Here is a 21018-nt window from a genome sequence, read left to right on the forward strand (position 1 = left end):
GAAGAAAAGTGGGTGTGATGTTGGGAACATGCAGACAGCCAGTTCAGGCAGCATGGCCGGTGATAGCCGAAACAGTCAATATGGTGGAAGGATTAGAAGAGGATGAAGAGGAACAATTTCTCAAAGCTAATCCGGATTTGGTTTCTTTATATCTTGCGAATATTTCTCTGATTTCGAAAGGGGAGTCGGTGGGGGTTTCAGGAACTCCAGCAGGAATATGGAAGCAACAACAGGTGCTTCCAAGTCTTGAATCATTGGAGGACGTGATTCAGCAAGAATGAGTGTTTGAGGCGCAAATGGGAAAAATTACAAGGGTCAAAGAAGATGAATTAGAGAAGGTTTTTCTTGGGGAGCAAGCGGAGTCGCTGCCTATATACATTAATAAGCAGCTGGAGGCCAGTTTTAGAGATGATTTGATCAAGTTACTGACAGAGTTTAAGGATGTTTTCGCATGGGAGTATGCGGATATGTAGGGATTGGATCCTAAGTTTTATCAGCATACGATCAATCTGAAACCGAATGCGGTGCCAGTGAAGCAACACTCATACAGGATGAATCCGAATGTGGCAAAGCTAGTTAAGATGGAAATTGATCGCCTGTTGGAAGTGGGTTTTATTACCCCTATTGATAATCCGGAGTGGATTTCTCCAATTGTGGTAGTACCAAAGAAAAATAAGCAAATCCGAATTTGTGTGGATTACTGGAAATTGAATGCAGCTACTGTTCCAGATCCTTTTCCTCTTCCATTTTTGGATTCCATTGTGGATGATGTAGGAGGACATGAGATGTATACTTTTTTGGATGGATTTAGTGGATATAATCAAATCCGAATGGCATTGTGGGATCAGCCAAAAACAGCTTTCATTACCGCATGGGGTGTGTTTGCCTGCAAAGTGATGTGGTTTGGATTGCGGAATGCACCTTCCACTTTTCAAAGGGATATGTTTCAAATTTTTGGTCCTTATTTGACAAATTTTATGAGAATTTTTCTGGATGATCTCAGTGTTTTTGGAGCGCAATTGGAGCATTTGAAGCAATTACGGTTATGCTTTATGAAATGCAGAGAGGTGAAGTTCAGTTTGAATCCTTTAAAGTGTGCATTTGCTGTTCGCAGTGGTGGCAGGCTATTGGGGCATATAATTTCTGAAGATGGTATTTCCATGGATCCGGATAAAATTCCCGCAATTATGGAAGCGCCTCCACCGCGGAACTAGAAACAGTGCCAGATTTTCCTGGGACAAGCTCATTGGCATGGGAGGCATTTGCGGTTTGTCGCGCATTTAGCAATCCTGATTACTCAGGCAGCTCCTTTTATAGATTTTGAATGGACACGGGAATGTGACTTGGCTTTTCGGAGATTAAAACTTCAGCTATCCAAAGCTCCGATTATGCTTGCACCGAATTGGGGTCAGGATTTTCATGTGTTTGTGGATGCTTCGGATTGAGCTATTGGCAGTGTGCTGATGCACGAACAAAGTCAAGGATGGTTCCGACCTGTCTATTATGCCAGTAGACGATTAGCATCTGCAGAAAGAAATTATTTTGTAACCGAAAGGGAATGTTTAGGGATGATTTATTCAGTGAAGAAATTCCGGCACTATCTGTTGGGCCGACGTTTTTTCTTCCATGTGGACCATTTGACTCTTTTATACTTGGTAAGGCAATAGAATTTGACGGGAAGATTGGCCAGATGGGTACTTTTGCTGCAGGAATTTGACTTTGAGGTCATACATCGGCCAGGGGCTCAACATGCGGTGGCTGACTACCTATCCAGGTTAGATTCCGGAGAGCCGCCGACGGGTGTAGCTGATGAATTTTTGGATGCGTCTCTGTTTCTAACAGGAGTAGCTGCAGAGGATATCAAAGTTCCACACAACGGGCAAGGGTCATTCCTAGCATCCCATGGACATGGTATGAGGAGATGTTTCATTTTATCGACAGCGACGAAATGCCTTCTTTCTTGTCCAGCCATCAGAGGAAGCGTATGGCTATTAGAAGCAGGAATTTTGAGATTATTATGGGAAAGCTCTATTATCGTACGGTGGCAGAGGTATTACTCAGATGTGTGCTACCACAGGAGCAGGAAGCAGTATTAGAGGAAGTCCATATTGGTATTGCGGGAGGTCATTTTGCAACATTTATCACAGCTCGAAAGGTTCTCCAATCTGGATTATGGTGCAACAGTGTGATGTGTGTCAGCGGTTGGGGCAACCTACCAAACGGTCCAGAAATGCCTTTTCAGCCAGTTCTGCCTTTGGAGCCTTTTCAAAAGTGGGGTTTGGATTTTGTTGGTCCTTTTAAACCAATGGCAGCTCACACAGGAAATAAGTATATCTTGACAGCCCACGGATTACGCTACCAAATGGGTGGAGGCATGGCCTTTGAGAGATAACACTGTAGTTTCTATGGCGGGATGCTTATATAAGGATATCTTTACTAGATATGGCTGCCCTATTGAGCTGGTTAGTGACAGGGGAAGTCATTTTTTGAATAAGGTGATGGAGAGAATGCTACGGTTTTATTTTGTATTACACAGGAAATCTTCTCCATATTATCCTCAGGCGAATGGGCAAGCAGAATCAATTAATAAGCAATTGATTCGGATTTTAACAAAGTTGGTGAATATGAATAGAATGGATTGGGATGTGAAACTTCCTTCTGCCTTATGGGCCTATCGAACAGCTTATAAAGTGGCAACATGATTGACTCCTTTTAAGTTGGCATTTGGCATGGAGGCAATCACTCCGGTGGAGCATGTGATTCCGAGTATGCGGCTGTTGATTGTGGATCGTCTTCTTCCGGAGGATTCTGTGATTTATCGATTGGATGTTTTGCAGGAACTGGACGAAGAGCGGCTGAATAGATTTACGGGGGGAGGTTATTTTTGTACCGGTCAATGGTTTCAGACTACGCCATTATGTTTCACCTACCACGATTCAGTGCCCCTTTGCTATGGTACAAGAGCCGGAAGCCACCCTAATCATGATTGGGGATTCTTTTGCATGAAATCTTGGAAATCGTGAAAGGATCTATGATGGTTGCGACACTGTGGATCGCCCTATTTTGGGAACTCATTGTGGAAAGGTTACTACTACATGCAGACGATTCTTATTGTGTTTCTCTTGTTTAGTGTGTCGCGCGCTCTTAGTTCCATACTCTCTGCTCCTTCATCTCATTGCCACCATGACAGCTTCTCTCCTGCAATGTATTCCTTTCACGCCTGTACAACAGTTATCGCTTCGACGAGTGGATGCATGGCTGCAAGACTTGCGGCTGCGTGTGTTCGCCAACCTGGATTGGCAAGGGATCCCAGTTCACCCGCAGGCAGTAGGTTTGATTGAGCAACTCGTTGCTGGTGATATGGTGGTGCTGAATAATCAGCAGATTCAGTTGACAGCAGAAAGGGTCTCAAGGTGTTGCTGTTTGCCCAACAATGGCGTGGTGCGCGCCTCTCATGTGATCCCTGCTGCTGATGTAGAGCAAGAATTTGGTTTGAAAGTCAAAGGCGAGTATAATCTTTCAGGGTTGTCAGATGTAGCGACCAGGGATGCGTATCCATGGTTTCTCGAGGCGATTTGGCTGCAAGCCAAAACCTATACCATTTTGACCCGAGCAAGAAATGTTTTGCATTCGGCCAACTTTGGGCCAGTAGCTTGGGCAGCGATGGTCAGCTGCTAGCGAAGTGCCAAAGAGTGATGGCACAGTTGGGGAGGAATACCCCAACCGATACAAAGGTTGGCCAACTGCTCACATTGATTTTTCCTTTAAGAGAAGTTTTTCCTCTCGCCCTGCGTCCTCTCTGCCACTTTGAAGATGATCGCTTGGTGGTCCAAGGCACTAATGCTCCTCTGTCGCAAACGCAAAGCTTGGCAGTGCCGGCTGAGAGGGAAACACAGTAGCAACATGTGGGCACTGGGAATTTGACTGGTCCATCGACAGCAGTGGTATCCTCTGGATCCCAAGAGATGGCCACTACAGGTGCAGGATCAGCAAGCTGCAAGCGCGGCAGGGAGGAACATCAATTTTCTACACCACCTCCGACGACGACATCTCTTCTTTCGGAGGATTCTGCGGTGGCTCGTTGGCGCCGCTGAATGCAGGAGAGAGTGGGCAGTGCTACTCCGCTGAGGCCGGGCTCTCCGGTTGTGGATGTTCCCACTCAACCAGAAACTTCTGGTGCTACCAATGCGGCTTCCTCGACGGGAGGTACTCTTCCCGCAACGCTACCTTGGGAGGCTACAACAGCGACCCCCGCTGACCAATTACAGGCATGTGGCACTTTTTTGAGAAGACTTGTAGAGTCTATTCGTGCAGCCTGGCCAGCCCCCGCCACAGAGGGAAGAGTCAATGAGCTGGAAGCACAGGTAGTGGCCTCGCAGACTCGCATTGCCGAGTTGTCCACTCAAAATGAAGAGCTGACTGTAACAACTCGCCAACAAGGGGCATAAATACAAATGTTACGAGGGGCTAATGCTGAGTTTGTGGCCTCTATTCAACAGGAACTTCTTCAGTTGAGAACGCAGCATAGCCTAGCCTCTTACTTAGCCTCGCACCCTGGTGATGTAATGATCAATATGAATGACTTGGATGCGTTGGCAGTGGAGATGCAAGAAGATCTCCAAGTTTTTTTGGATAATCAACTACAAAACTAGAGCACACGCTTGGCTGCTGAGGTGAGAGCACAACCATCCACTCAGCAGGTTGTGGTGCAACACCCCGAGTCATCCAACACTGACAGAGGTAAAAGTGTTGTTCCCGAGGGTTTCGATGTTGCTGATTTGGCACAAGCTACAAAGGATTATGCTGAATCCCAGGCTCATGTATCTCGTTTGTAGAAATGATTCGTCGATTTCGTAAGGAGCGACGCAGGGTCTGTTTTTGGGTGGAGACCTTAGCTCATTCTTTTTCTCTCAGTCTACCACCTTGCCCTCCATTTTGGTCTTCTCTTAATAGATACCTTTCTCGCTATTATCCCTTACATACACCTCTTGCTCCTCTACCACAGGCGCCTCAATCTATTTCTTTGCCAACGCAGTTTATTCCTCGGGCTCCCTGGTTGGAACATATTGAGATAGATCCACGTCTTTTGGATGAGGTCTATCGGGCACATACTGCAGATTTTAGAGGCTTTGGCTATATTGATATTTCCTCTTCACCAGAGTAGGGTGCAGAGCAACCACCGGAACCTTCCAACCAGAGGGGCTGAGTGTGGGTTCGCGCAATCCACCGTGCGTGCCACGTGTTACGACATTATCCGCACATGCGATCCCGCGGTCCTGCGGAGGTTTGGACACTGCGGATCAGGGGTATGCGGTATGCGGCGGCCGTAGCGGCAGTTCTTCACAGGATATCATGGGACAGGAGTGTGTGCACCGTTCCCGATCTGCGTTGGAGCAGCGGTTGTATATGGAGGGGCATACCTGTCTTTTGATGTAACTTAACCAATCTCTATGATATTCATGGCAACTACTGTTGTAACTCTATGTGTGGAATACAAATGAATGAAGCAAGAGGTATTCTGGGCCTGTGTACTGTGTACTTCCTTCTCTTGTCATTTTTATATGTTGATGTTCATATAATGTAGTTGCGGGTAATCATTCCCGTAATGCCTATTGCTCCTATGCGGGCAATAGCCATTACAAGGCCATCGACAAGGGGCAAAGGTGTGGAAGGGGCTGCCATATTCAGTGGGAGCCACACGGGGGCCAAAAAGAGGTGTTGAGGACTGCAGACGGGGAATCGATTGCAGTAGAGGGCTGCATCTTATACTCTCTAAATGAAGCTAATGGCATTAGTGTCACCATAAGCTATTATAATGTTATTGTTCAAGTGAACATTCTTGCCCTCTTGCTCTTATACTCATTTGTTTGTTGCCATGTGTGTGTAAGTATTCCTTGCATGGATATCGAGTATGCAAAAGTGGGTGTTGACTTGGCATAGACCGGGTGTATGCTAGAGTTTTTTGTAAAGGTCCGAGGTGATCGATCAATATATAGAGAAAGGTGCACTGAAGGGTTAATGTGGAAACCATGATGATATGCTTTGTGATTGTGTGTGTGCAATCGGGGTTGGTCGGGATTGGGCTTGGACAATAGCTGTTTGCAGATTGTGTATCATGGTGTGTGTTTGCTAGGGGATAGGGGTGCTGTGAGATCACTGAGCTATATAGAGGCATCGAGTTTATGTGCTGGTGGTTTTCCCATTTCCCCCTTTCCAACGTCATCCTAGCATAGGGAGGACATCAACATAATGTCAATCCGAGGAGTAGGATCCAGCTAGGGCATGGAAACACACAAGTGGCTTGTGAGTGCCAAATGGAGGATTAGAAGGTGAAACCTACACACAAAGAAAGCTACGGAGAGGGTATGATGTTGCTACGAGGAGTGCGCACACTACTTACTCTACCATTCGGCCTAATCTCTCACACACAAGCTTAATCACACACTACTCTCTAATCAATTACTAATTCAACTCTAATTAAGCACACAATGAGCATAGAATAGCTTAGAATGACCACACCGGGCACCAACACTCTACACAAGCCTACACACACTTAGTAGCATGCTTAAACAAGAGGGAAATATGAATAAGAGAGAGATTAATCAACAAATCATCCACTAATCTTTTATTAATCAAGCATTGATTACACCATGAGCAAATGAGAGAGAAGAGGTTAGAGTTTAGCTATTGGCATGAGGCCGAATCGTCCATGCACGCGTGTAGAAAGCTCAAGAACTCCATAGCCATCTACTTCTTCACAAAGCTTATCTCAAGTGAGTAAGAATCCCCTTTCACATTGTGTGTTTTGAGTTATATACTCTCTAGGCTTTTTAGAAGTGGCTGGGCACCCAAATGGCCAAATTCACTTAATCTCTATCTGCACTGCCTAGGATCTAAATATAGCTCAATGTTTACAACTTGGAACTCTTGATGAGCCCAAAACATAATTACAACCCGCATTTGTGGTCATTTGACGGAAAATCCTAAAACTTAAGTGACTGTCAATTGTGACCGTAACTCCATAGATAGTCATCAATTCCAACTCTTCTCTGCATCTGTTGCTTGTATTTGCTTCATCTTCATCTTTACTTCGTATCCGCATCATCTGGCCTCGTTAGCATTTAATAAAAATAGTAAATAGCATCTTTGACTGGTCCGTTTGGCCATTGTTGACTTAGCCGCCAAACACTCCCCCCATCCGATTTCAGGGCACGTCCTCGTGCGCTGCCTTGTTGGCACAGGAGAGATTTGAAATTGGTGGTGAATGTTGTTTTGAAGAGCTGTAAGCCGTTGGGTTGACTTGTTGGTGTAATATGAGATTAGGCATTTGGGTTCAAGTAAAAGCAATTGGCTTGAGTTATTATGGGAATAAAGCAAAATAAAAGCTAGGTATATTACGTTAGGGTCTGGAAACCCTGGATTATTAATGGGGAAAAACCTCATGGGAAAAAGTGCCCAAAGGTATGTGATCTTATTATGGGAATATACAATGATGGGTGTTTAGGGACTGTTTTGAGTGGGCTTATATAAATAAGCCCACTGTTTTGAGTGGACTATTTTAGGGACTGTTTTGAGTGGGAATATACAATGATGGGTGTTTAGGGACTGTTTTGAGTGTTTAAGCCTTCTGTCCCTTTAAAAGGGTCGATGATCTGCCTTGAGTCTGGAGTTGCTTTGTTGCTGCATGTACCCACAAGGTGAGTGCATGGGTGGAACAATAAAGAGTGCGTAATGCAAATGTCCAATTATGGGACATTCGATATGCTTGCATAGATTTATGCATGGGTAAGATTATCCTGTGTGAGAGAAGAGTATTGATGGGTGCTCCGCAGAGTTAATGCAAATTAAATTCACTTTACTAGCTTTCACTACTCTTGAGAAGGGCGTTTGATGCAATGGTTCGTACTCTCCTAATGTGCACAGGTGCGTGTGTGTTTTGTTTTGAACACTTCGCCTCTCCACTATGATTGAAATAATACATTGACTATGCTCACCTATCGAGAATGAGCGACTTGATATAATTACGCTCAACTCTTCCAGCTTGAGCTGTAGCCTAATTAGCTAGACTCATAGATCACATAAAAATATTAGGACTTGAAGCTTAGGTCTAACGCTTTGCTCATTTATCGGCTCAGCTGCCTGACTCTTGAGTCTCTTTTTTTTTTTGACTTCACTTGACTTGACTACTACTGTCTTGAGCTCTCAACAAAGTATATATCTAGACATTTAGAGCTCAGATCCGAGTCAGATCCTCAAAAAGAGGGTTATTAAAGGACCATATTGGCAAAGTATGTTTTTTCCGCCATACCTGGGTGCCCTTGGTTGTCAAAATTCCTTGTTTTAACTTTTGGTTCATCATCTGAGAAGATTGGCCAGTTTCTTTTTGTTGGAAGTTGTAGATGACTTCAATCTTCTTCTGCATGTTTGTCTGATTTGGCACCCATATGTATCCACTATTTGTTGTTGGCTTATTTTTACAGACGACATATTGACTTTTGTACTTGTATCCTTGATCTGTCGGTGTTTGTAGTAGCTGTAAGTATCTTCAAGTTGTGTAGAATTTGGTCTTGGTGCCTTGGGTAGCCAGATTTGTTTTCTTCCTTTGTAATATCCCTTCGCTTGAAGTATATTTGATGGCAAAAATGTTTTTGTCTGTACTTTTGTATTCGATTGTATCTGTTCCGTGCCTTTTTTGGGAATCACGGTTGGTAAATTCCCTTGAAGATATGTAGGCCTTTTAGAATGAGAATCGTTTTTGAACCCGTTTCTAGCCTTGTTGTTCGATCTCCTATTTTGAGTTGAATTTGATCTTGATTTACCTGTTTGTTGTTTTGGTTTGAAGCCACTTGCTACTGTATAGCCTGGTATCTTTGGTTTAGGTAACCAAACATTTGGTTGACCACTGTAATAGCCTTGCTCTTCTAAGCTGTACTGAGAGGCAATCCATCCCATTTGTTTACCTGAATTGTTTGGACTAGGATCATTTACCCAAACTGGATCTTTGACATTGATGTCATTGGCCGCAACATAGGTTTTGGATGTGCTGCTTGTGTCTTTGTTTACTCCTGGTTGGGTATTTTGGCTAAAAGATCTCTTTATACTGTAGTCTAGATTGTTGGTCTATCTTTCCCTGGGGTGTTGAATCCACAGCTGTTCGCATTGATTGTGTAGCTGCATTTGTGACTTCCTTGTTGGACTTCGTTGCTTGTGGATGACATGCTTTGGTGAGTTTTGCATCTAAACTGACTTTTTAGATGACTTTAACAGTCCTTTGTGCCTCTATTTTTGACAATATGTTTGAGTCTTTAATTTCCTCTGCCAGCAGATAGCTGGACAAAAGTATGTTGACTCTTTTCTCCATATGCAATGCTTACAGTGGCCTTTGGTTCACATTGCTCTTTATTGATCTGTTTGTACGTCTTTTGATAGGCTTCATGTGATTGATGCACCATTTGCTTCTGATTGTTCAAGTTAATTGTGATTTGTGTCACCTTTGGTTCTGCGGCATCTTCCATTGGCGAGACAATATTAAGATCTGACTTTATGACCGCCTCTGCCTTTTGATTCAAGTCTGCCTTTGAACACATTGAGATGTCTATTTCTTGGCTTTGAGACTTGATCTCTGGCTTTGTTGAATTCTGAGGTACATTCATTAGCGATGAACTATCTGTGCTATTAGCATTATTATGTAGAATCTTTGATTCCACATTTCCGCTTGTTGAAATCTTCAGTGGCAAGTCCTTGACTGCCCGTACCTGTTCTGGTTCTGGGTCACATATAATTTCTTCATCCACTTCCTCTGACATTGGCTCATCTGTTGCATCGTCGTCGTATCTTTCAACTTCAGGCCTAAAAAATTCCAAGCTATTTGAGACCATCTTTTGTAGCTGATCTTTTTTGGCAGCTTGATTTTCAATCGAAATATCATTGACGCCTTTGACCTCCAATATTTTAGTCATCAGTTTGTCTCTGGTATCCTTTGACAAGATATGCTTTCTTTCTGGTGACTTTCTATTTGGAGACATCTACTTTAATGATTCTGCTGCTTGCAGTCTGATATTGTCTTGGTTTTGCTGCTTCATCATATCTAAGTGCATCTTTACTGGGCAATTGGGTATTAGATGATTAATGCCACATTCGTAGCAATGCACATCTATTTGTATTTGTTCTATACCTGGTCGAGGTATCTGTCCATAATATTGTTGGTATTTGTTGCCCATAGTATCTTTGATCAAATATGTCATCAGCATGACATGTAGATACTTAAAAACCAACACTGAGGCTGGCTTTGACTGATTGCCCTTATCTTTTTTGACTGTGGCATTCGCAAGAAGCTTGTAATAGCTTCCATTATAACCATGGTAGATGGTCATTTCAGCCCCTTCTTCAGTGACCAATTTTAATTCTATGTCTGTTATGAACATGTGATCCTTTATTTGTGGCTTTTGTATAGTCTTAGGACTATTTTTTCGATTCAATCCTGTATTTGGCTTTTGTTGACCGCTAAATTTTAAGAGAGTATTGTGACTCTCCTTTGCTGTTTGCAATTGATAGGGTTGTCCTGATTGCAGTAAGTGAGGTGGAGACTGAACTCCCCCCATCCGAGAGTGTTCCCTATCTGTAAGAGGTATCTTTCTTATGCCAGATGTGGATATTCTAGCTTTGTTATCTAGCTCAGCTGATTGAGCTAGGTCTTTGTGAAGTCGTGCTAACTCAATAGCTGATTCTTCCATTGATTGTACGTGTGTTTGTGTTGGTACATTTTGTGGTGCATGTGTAGTGTTCTGTACCTGTGAATGTTGTGTTGTGGCACTCATTTGTGTAATGAAAGGAGTTGAATTGTGCTCATACAAATTCAAATTCTGATCATGTGTCAGTGGAAGCCTAGAGCTTTTAAAGTGCACTTCCATATCTTCTAGTGATTGACTTTGTGCAATAGTGGCAGTGTGACCAATATTTACCTGGTTAGATATCATTTCGTCATGTGTCCGTTGCTCAATTTGGTCTTGTGGAGTTGAAGGTGACAAGATGAAAGCTGCAGCTCTTTCCGAGAATTTATCTGCAATAAGATCTAATTCATAGCATCTTCCATCTATATCATAGCTCTTGTCTCCAATGCGCGTTGCCCATAGTGTCCTAGGAACTGACTCGCTAAATGTCCTTACCCGCGTGACTTGAACCCATCTTTGTCCATCAGAATCTACATAAATTGGATCTTTCCATCTCGTTTCTTGGATCCAATGAAGGGCTATTGGTTCAGTTTGCTTGTTGACTTCTAAAGTGGTTGAAGGCAACTGTCGTTTACACGTGGCTTCAAGGAATTCCTTCCTGCTGACTGTGTCTTCATTTTTTGGCAGATTGATTATAGTAGGCCCCGTCTCTTGAGTGATTTCTCTGGTCTGAGCTACCACTGTATTTGCATTGGAAGCCAAAGGTAAGCTCATTATCAAGCTGTAAATATTACCACTTGTCGACATGTATTTGTAACCCAACTTTGAACCATCTTCATGAGCTATGAAGCATTGATCTGGCTCTTCCGTCGCTTGTTGATGTGTTTCTGCTTTGTACCATCTTCGTGAGCTATGAAGCATTGATCTGGCTCTTCCGTCGCTTGTTGAGGTGTTTCTTCTTTGTACCATCTACCTTCCATATCTCTATAGAGACTGTTACAGTTTTTGTCCTTGTAATTTGACTTTATCAAGTGCACAGTGACTCGACAACTGCTAACCTCTGGAAGACATTGCCTGTGCAATTTTATTATGTCCAACTCACTACCTGGTTTGAGCTTCATGTACACGGATCCCACGCAGTCTTCCATTAGGTTCTTTTGTGAATTAGCCATGTTGGTAGCTTCGTCTGCTTCCACAACCTGTATTGTCGGGCTTTTCAACGCATTTTGCTTGGACTTTAGATAGCGATTGTCTGCATCATCCATGTAGCATGGAAAGTCTTTGAAATGACCTATTAACTCCAACCTGATGCCAACTGATTTGCCTGTTATTAATGAGCTTGAAGCTGCATCATAACTGCTTTGATTTGTCGATGTTGCCATTGATCGTGGCTATTGCATCTGCTGCTCCATTTTTCTTTCAACCCTGTTACTGACCTGTTGAGCACTTTGTATTCCCTTTTTCTAGCCTCTCCCACGGGTGACCAGTGGTTTTCCTAATTCAAAGCTCTCTGCTAGGCTTAGCTGTGATCTCGACGATCTGATTTACCTGTATAGCTGTAGCACTAGTTGACAAGATACTTACCACTGTACTGCAACGACTACTCGCCTTTTTGATACCTCGATTCCAGTTGATTGAGTGATGAAATTTGCTCTTAATTTGCAAAATTGTAGATTAGCAAAGCACTTTTGACCTGAACTAAATCGACCTCAATTTTCTTGTTGACAGCACACTCTATATGGTGTTTAATTTAAATTAAACCACCACGCAGGTGACCATAGGTCATCCGACTTCTGAAGTGTATCTGTCTGCAACTTTTGCTTTTCCGGCCTCATTGTTACTCTTATCCCTAGCACACTCAATTTTTCCGCTTCAATTTGCTCTTTTGATGACTTGCACGGAAAATTGTGCATGGCAATGCTCAATTTCCAGCCTCCTTAAGGTCACTACCATTCACTGCAGCTGCTTTTGCCCAGATGTATTACCACGTCATCATTAGGTGTAGGTCTAGCTGCCGTATGTAGCACTAAAAGTGCATGATAACCTTCCAAGTGAATCAAACACTATAAATAAATCATGTCTTTATGAAGCATGAAACTTTTTGACATGGCAAAAAACGATTACTTACCGTGTCCATGCCAAAGTTTTCTATGCAGCTCAAAATCCAACTAGAGTTACTCCCTATTGTTCGCCAATTGACGACATTCAAGATGTTTTTCTTTTTTCGAAGGGAAGGGAGATGGGTGGTGTGGGAACCACGGCTTATGAATTTTTAATGTTTATTTTTTTTAATTTGTTTTGAAGAATATCTGTTGTCTGTTGACTGCAAGAGGTTTAGCATTGTTGAAACGAGCGAGGGGACGGCATGGAAAGGCTACAGGTCAGCACGAGTAGCTCAGGAGCAATGTAGTATGCATTCTTATTACAGAGAGGTCCATAGGTGGAGAGGCTCGTGTCGACGAGTTTAAAGCTAGCTCGATGCAGTTGACCGCAAGTTGTAACAGGAGGCTGATGAGGTGAGCCTACATAATATTCGCGGCCAGGAATGAGGCCGGGGCTAGCTGCAGGCCAGTGTGGCTGAAATCAAAGCCATGATGCTGTATCTGGTCGCCTGGCGGGTAAGTGTTGTGTGTGTGAGCCAATCTAGGGGGTTGTGTGTGTGGCGGACAATGCTAGTGTAATGGGTTGGAGGCTGGAGCAAGGGTATCATGAGTCGGGGACTGTGTGACTAGGTATGTGTGTGTGATGGCATGGGGTCCGGCAAGCGAAGCAGGGGGAGTGGGACATGCAGATGGCGACGACCACGGGCCCTGGAGCATGTGCTGTGTGTGTGTGTGTGAGATTTTTATTTTAACGCCACAAGCGGGTGCGCACTCTGCGGAACATGCAACAAGATTAGGTGCACCTGCAATTTCTGTGGGTTGATTCTCGGGCTGTTGCAAGTGGCTAGGGTGGGCCAGGGACAACGAGTGTGTGTGGGGTCTACGAGTCAAGGCGGGGTGGGGTCGCGAGCAAGGCTGCAGAGTCGTGTGTGTGCGCCAACCAGCGCCAGTAGGTATTAATGGCTTGTGTGCCTCGTGGGCCAAGTCAGGCAGCTAGTGCGTAGCGTAGGTCAATGCAGCAACGTGTAGGAGAACGAGGCCAGCAACGCGTAGGAATCTCGGTAGCGTAGGAGAACGGGGCCAGCATAGGATGCGTAGGAGAACTAGGCGCTGCATTGAACGTGTAGGACGTCAAGCTGGGAGTAGGATGTCAAGCCGGGAGCGTAGTATGTGCGCGTAGGAGGACTCGGGCCAGTGTGAATCATGGCGCAACTGCAGCCGGGCGGCCAGCCTTAAGTCAATGCGGCGAGATAAGGGAGACAGGTGAGTTTTTTTTGTTTTATTTTATTTTATTTTATATTTTATTTTTTTAAATAAAAATTAAAAAAACCAAAAAGTAATAAAAATCACACCAATAAATTAAAAAAACAGACATAAATAAAAAAATTAATACAAAAACACACAAAAAATACATTAAAGATTTCAAAAATCATACAAAAATTCAACAAGGCTCACAAAAAATTCAAAAGCTCACAAAATAAATTAATAAAATACACAAATAATCAAAAACACTTTCAAGAACACAAAAATGAACACAAATAATAAATAAAAAACACAAAAAATTCTAAAAAACACTCAAAAAATCAAAACATGCACAAAATTACTAAAAAACAAAAAAAATATAAAAACACACAAAAATAATTCTAAAAAAACAAAAAAAATCACAAAACACAAAAAAATAAAAACACAGAAAAATAATAAAATACACAAATATAAATTAAAAAAATCAAATCTTATCAAACAAAAAACCTAAAAATGTAAAAAAATTTAACACGCAAAAACACTCAAAAAACAATTTTTTTTTTGCCCCGACACTCCACAATTCACCCGAATTAAGCGATTTATCAAATTTTTGAGTATAATTAGCACATATGAGTAAAAATTAGCAAAAATTACCAGAAAATTCTTAAAAATTCTAGATCAACCGACTGACCTAAATGTTCACAATCAAGCAATTGAAACACTGAAATTGATCACTTACTTAATCAAAATCGCACAAAACATCATTCTTTAAGCACACAAATCGTCTCGAAACTACGCTTAAATGACCACAAAAATCACCGTCTCTTGCACGATGACTAATCGCACTCTAAACAGCATTTTGCATCAATTAAACATCAATTCGAGCATCCAAATCTCAAATTTAATCAATCATTAACACGCTTTCTGCATCAAATCATGCACATAAGCATACATAACCAAATTTGACCGAATTTCGACACCATTTCGGCATCACAACGGAATTAGAAAAACATAACCATAACTCATTGACAACCATAAGCAATCACATGCTTCTCATAAGCCAATTGGACTCCAAAACAGCCCCAAATTACCCCAAATTAGGCACTTCCGCCTACACTCAAGCGGGCATAAACCGCACCTAGTTTTGCATTTGATGAATGCACTTGGTTCATGAACCAAACCTGCACATAAAATCAAAAAATTAGCATTAATTTTAGCACCTTAATTAGCCACAAACTCAACGAGGTTAAGCACTTGATTAGTGCCCAACACACTAGTGTGTGTGTGTGTGTGTGTGTGTGTGTCGATCCCGTAAAATCACCTACACACAACCAACACAAAAATCAATGTGTAGCATCGTTTAGCATGAATGTAAACACATAATCATCATGAAAATGCATCAAATAATCAATACAATTCAGCACTTTGCAAAATGCCAAAATAATTAGTGAAAAATTTGTGAATGAAATTAGTGAAAATTAGTGATTAATAGGTGATTTTGGCTACGATTTGCGCACAAATGGAGTAGGATATGAGTGTGTGGATAACATTGAAAGTAGCGGAATCAAGATGAGTGTAGTGAGCATTTCTTTAAAAGAATTTATCATGAGCATAAGGGAGGTAGCAAAACAATCATATTACCTAGTTAGCTTGGCATGAACAATACTTGTAAAAGAGAGGGAGGGTTAGAGAAATTGACAACAGTTGAGAGACTTGGTACAATACATGCTTTGTGTTCCTTGAGACCTTGTTGGTGCAATGAAGATGGTAAGCTTCATGTACCAAGATTATGCCTGTAATTACCTTGCAAAAACATTAGCTTGTCCACAAACTCAATCCCAAGACCTCAAAAACCTTCAAAGGTGGAGAGAGCTAGCAGGGAGTGAGGGAAGGGAAGAGGAAGAAGAAGTAGCATACGAGAAAGAAGTAGTTTCCTCTTGTCACATAAAATCTAATATCTAACTAGGAAAAATTATTTTCTCATATTAAACTAATCATTTAATGTGGGAGAATAGACGGGGACAAGGGCTAGAATATAGACATGTGCTTATGGGTCCACCTCAACACGGGGCCAAAGGTAAAAGGGTCCAAACTTAGAGATGATCTGTCAAAGAGCAAGGATACCTAATGGAGCTTAGAGACCTTAGGGTTAGCTTCATTAAAGACCTCCAATGTCTAGTGTTAAAAGTCCTTTGACCTTAGGTAAAGCTAGGGTTGAGCTTGAGGTGGGAACCCTGTCCAAGCTTGAGGTGCTTGTCGTGCTTGCTGACTAAGATATTTGAGGTGCTTGTCGTACTTGCTGACTAAGATGCTTGAGGTGCTTGTCATGCTTGCTGACTAAGATGCTTGAGGTACTTGTCGTGCTTGCCGACTAGGGAGCTTGAGGTGCTTGTGGGAACACTACCCAAGCTTGAGGTGCTTTGTCGTGCTTGCTGACTAAGATGCTTGTGTTCCAAAAGTCAACAAAATCCCTATAAAGGAGGGGGTGAGCCCTAAAGCTAGGAGGATGAGAGAGAACACACACACACACACACACACACACACACACACACACACACACACACACACACACACACACACACACACACACACACACACACACACACACACACACACACACACACACACACAAGGCAAGCCCAAGCCTGAAGAGGCAGCAAGGACACATGTCAAGCCCCTACCCATGTTGCCCTCAAGGTGTGCCTGAATCCTAAAGGGGTCCAATGAGCATTTAGATTAATTAAATAATTATCTAAGTGTAATGGAATTGGCCTATTTAACTTGAGAGTAGCGGAAATTAATGAGAGTACTTTTGAGAAATAACTTTGTGAGCATAACGGGTGAACATATTTGAAGATGACAACATAATCATAGCAATTAGTTAACTTGGCATGAAAAATTCTTTTGCAAGAGAGAGAATTTAGAGAACATGACAACAGTTGAGGACCGGATTTATGTGGAGCCTGTCCCCCCTCTAATAGGCATTTGTATTATGATTTCTCCCATGAAGGGAGACTTGTTACAATACAGTCTTTGTGTTCCTTGTGACCTAGGTGATGCAATGAAGATGGAAGGATTCATGCATCACAAACATAACATAAACTTGAAGAAAGATTTAACTATCCCAAGCCTCAATCCCAAGACCTCAAACACCTTCGAAGGTGGAGAGAGCTAGCAGGGAATGAGGGTAGGGAAGAGGAAGAAGAAACGTTTCGTAGGAGAAAGAATTAGTTCCTCACTTATCATACTCTTGTTGCTAGCATACATAATAGCATAGTAATGAAGAAGAAGGAGATGGCAAGCTTAAGCATTGAAGCATGGCTCTTGGTTGGATTTGCACTCCATAGCCAAGAGTGTTGGTGTAGGCTCTCAACCTCTACTTGCTTGGAGAGGGAGCTCTTGCACTTTGCATAGCACACAATGAGAGTGCTTGTGAGTGTGTGTGGGTGAGTATACCCCTCAAGCAAGCCCCCTCTTTGCTAGGTCGACCCCCCCTTCTAGCTCATAAATGAAGCTCATTGGCTCTTGCCAAGCCTAGCCAATCACAAGCTTGGGCCATTTCTAGCATTAGGTGTAGGCTTGGGACAAGTGTCCCCCTTTCCCCTTTGAGAGAGAGAGAGGACTTGATAAATGCAAAAACAATTAGATAATTCAAGTAATTTATCATTGGACCCCTTTGAAGCCTAGCCAATAGGCTTCAAGAAACACATGAAGGTAACATGGGTAGGGACCTGACATGTGTCCTTGCTGCCTCTTCAAGCTGGGGCTTCCCTTGTGAGTGTGAGTGTGTGTTCTCTCTCTAATCCCTAGGAAAAGGGCTCGCCCCCCCTTTTGTAGGGATGCTTTTGACTTTAGGAGCTCAAGCACCTTAGTCATCAAGCATGACAAAGCACTTGGACTAGGGGGTATTCCCACAAGCATCTCAGGCAAGCATGTCAAGGCACCTCAAGCACCTTAATCAAGCTGCAAGTCAAGCACCGCAAGCACCTCAAGCATGGAGTAAGTCAAGCACCTCAAGCACCTTAATCAAGCACCTCAAGCACGACAAGCACCTCAAGCAGGTCAAGCACCTCGAGCTTGGGCCGGGTTCCCACCTCAAGCTCAGCCCTAGCTTACCTAAGGTACCTAAGGTCAAAGGACTTTTACACATTATTAGAGGTCTTCAATGAAGCTAAACCTAAGGTCTTATGCTCCATTGTTTAGCCTTGCTCTTTGATAGACCATCTCCCATTTGGGCCCCTTTACCATTGGACCTGTGTTGAGATAGATATATAAGCACATATCTATATCTTAACACTTGTTCCCATTTATTCTCCCACATTAAGTGATCAATTTAATATGAGAAAATCATTTGGGTTGGTTAGATATTAGATTTTATGACACTAAGCAATTATCAAGCCTCTCTCCCTGAAAGGGTAAAGAAGGACACTTGTCTAAAACCTACCCTTGTTTCTTGATATGCCTCTTGCATATGATTGGCTAGGCCTGGAGGGGTCCAATGAGCTTCAAGCATGAGATACTACAAGGGGGGGGGTCTACCAAAGCAAGCAAGGGGTGTGCGTGGGGGGTATACTCCCTCACACTCTCTCTCATTTTCTCTTATTCTTCACTTGGTGAATTGGAAGAACTCCATTTCCTTCTCCAAGCTGGTTGAGAAGTTGAGAGCCTACACCAAAAACTCTTAGCTATGGATGCAAATCCAACCAAGAGCCAAGCTCAAAAGCATGCTAACATTTTCTCCATCTCAATTATGTAAGCTAAGCAATGCTAGTATGAGGGATGATATGCAAGGGGATTAATGCTTTCTTGTAGAAATACTTCTCCTTCTCTACTCTTCCTCGATCCATGCCAGCTCTAGTCACCTTTGAAGGTGTTTGAGGTCTTGGGACAGAGGCTTGGGATATTTCAAGTTCATTTCAAGATTGCTAAGTTTTATTAGTGCAAAATCTTGGTGTATGAAGCTTCCATCTTCATAGCACCAAAGAGGGTCTCAAGGAACACAATATTTGTATTGTACCAAGTCTCTCTTGATGGGAGAATTTATAATACAAAAGCCTTTTGGAGGGGGGGACCGACTCCAAGAAAATCCGGTCCTCAAATGTTGTCAATGTCTCTAATTTTCTCTCTTTTTCAAGTTATTACTCATGTCATGCTAGCTAGGAAATGTGTTTAATATTGCTCTCTCCATTCAAGCACTCTCTCTACCTACAAGAAGGAATTTCCTTAATGAAATGCTCACTATGTTATTATCTTTCAGCTACAATCTAAGTTAATAGGCCAATTACATTACATTGGTATCATAGCATTTGGTTTCTCTTTTCTTGTTTAAGAAGAGAGGTCCTTAAGTAGTCTATTAATGGTTGATTTTGTTAATTATATTAGGGTAAGTGGGACTGGGTTCTAATATCAGATTTGTTGAGCCCACTATGTGGGATGTGGTGCACACCTCGGGAGCTTTGGTTTTAATAATGGGGTCTTTTTCGACTTTCCTATGGCTTTACCATTATTGAGCCATAATAAGTCTGAAAGGAGCTATCCCTCAACAATTCTGCAATATTAGACCCACTACACTACTCTTTATAATTAACCAATTTGAGCCGTGGGTATAGATGCTTAAGTGCTGATTTGCAAACACTAAGAGGAGTAGAAAATAAGGTTTTGAATTACCAAAGAATACACTAAGTAAACACACAAATTTTGTTAACACGGTTAAAAATAATGAAGAGAGTAAGATTGATCTTGATAACTTTGATTTTTCACATGAAGGTGCTAATGATGATGCCCCCATGCTTGTCAATTATCTTGTTATTAGGTTGCAACAAGCTATGGGAAACCCTGCTTTGCCAAAGTTACTCAACAACTTGATGCTTATGGGATTTCCTTTTCTCTACAAGAGGAGATAGAGCTTAGGAGGCCTCTTGATGAGATCGCAAAAGAAGACTCTCTCCCATACAAGAGGAGGAATCCAAAGAACGAGAAAGCAATGAATCCCTAAGTTCCTTTGAAGGTGTGGCTCCACGAAGACGACACTCTAGGCGGTTCGCCAACTCCTTCCAAGAGGAAACGGTCAACCCACAGTCCTTCTCCTTGTCACTCCAAAAGGAAAGAGAGGAAACAAAGGAAGAAAAGGGCAAGAGGTCACCCTCTTCTCCTTCTTCTTCACCTTCCTCCTCTTTTGATGAAAGTTATGGATATTCTCCTAGAGAATATAAGAGGGGAGGACATCGCAAATCTTACCCTACATGGCGAAGGTCACAAAAGCTCAAGAAGCTCAAAGAGGGAGGAAAGAGTATCTCTTTTCTCACCTATGATGGTAGCTTTGGTGCTACCAACAAAGTATTGGCCTTCATCCAACAATTTGATTCGGCCTTTGGAGACGAGGACATCATGGAGTCCTCCAAGCTACACCATGTAGCTATGCACTTCCAAAAATTGGCTCGTCAATGGGGTGAGCTAGCCTTCGTGGCAACGACAAAGCCCCAAAGACATGGAAAACTCTATGAGTTTCCATCATGAAGCAATTCCTTGCAAGAGATGCAAAGAACAAAGTGCTTACTGAATGGCAGAGTTTGAAGCTTCTCTCCCATGAGTCTATCCACATATATGTAGAAAAGTTTTGGGATTTACATCTCAAGGCTACTGTCTTTCAAAAGATAGAATTCACCAAGAAAAAGCAACAATTCTGTGCGGGATTACCTAAAGAGATGGCCGAGTACGTCAACTCCCAATGTCTTGGTTCTATCACCGAAGTAATTCACCACACCATGGTTGCTTCACGCATCAATTTCCAACAAGGGGCTAGACAAAATGTCAAGCCCATGGAAAAGAAAGACAAAATTGATGCAAAGGGGAAAGCCAATGCCCAAAATTATCCCCAAGTCAATTTCAACAACAGCAACAACAACAACAATCGTTCCAAGGAGAAGGGAGTTTACAAAGGTAAAAGAAAATTCTTTTTTGAAGAGCTTGAAGCTTTTCGCAAGGACCACAAATGTTTTAAGTGT

The 21018-nt window shown here is 42.5% G+C and overlaps 1 protein-coding gene across 1 annotated transcript; it reads right to left on the bottom strand.

The window, feature by feature from the left end:
- Positions 1-9120: 9120 nt before the first annotated feature.
- LOC147419751 (uncharacterized) lies at positions 9121-9806 on the bottom strand. The gene is made up of 2 exons (XM_086506085.1): positions 9492-9806; positions 9121-9237 (listed from the first exon to the last, which is right to left on the bottom strand). The coding sequence occupies exons 1-2, from the start codon at positions 9804-9806 to the stop codon at positions 9121-9123; spliced, it is 432 nt and encodes a 143-aa protein (XP_086362211.1).
- Positions 9807-21018: the final 11212 nt, after the last annotated feature.

This window comes from Adiantum capillus-veneris, chromosome 29, assembly GCF_014529385.1.
Source record: "Adiantum capillus-veneris isolate H3 chromosome 29, ASM1452938v2, whole genome shotgun sequence".
Classification (NCBI taxonomy): Eukaryota; Viridiplantae; Streptophyta; class Polypodiopsida; order Polypodiales; family Pteridaceae; genus Adiantum; species Adiantum capillus-veneris.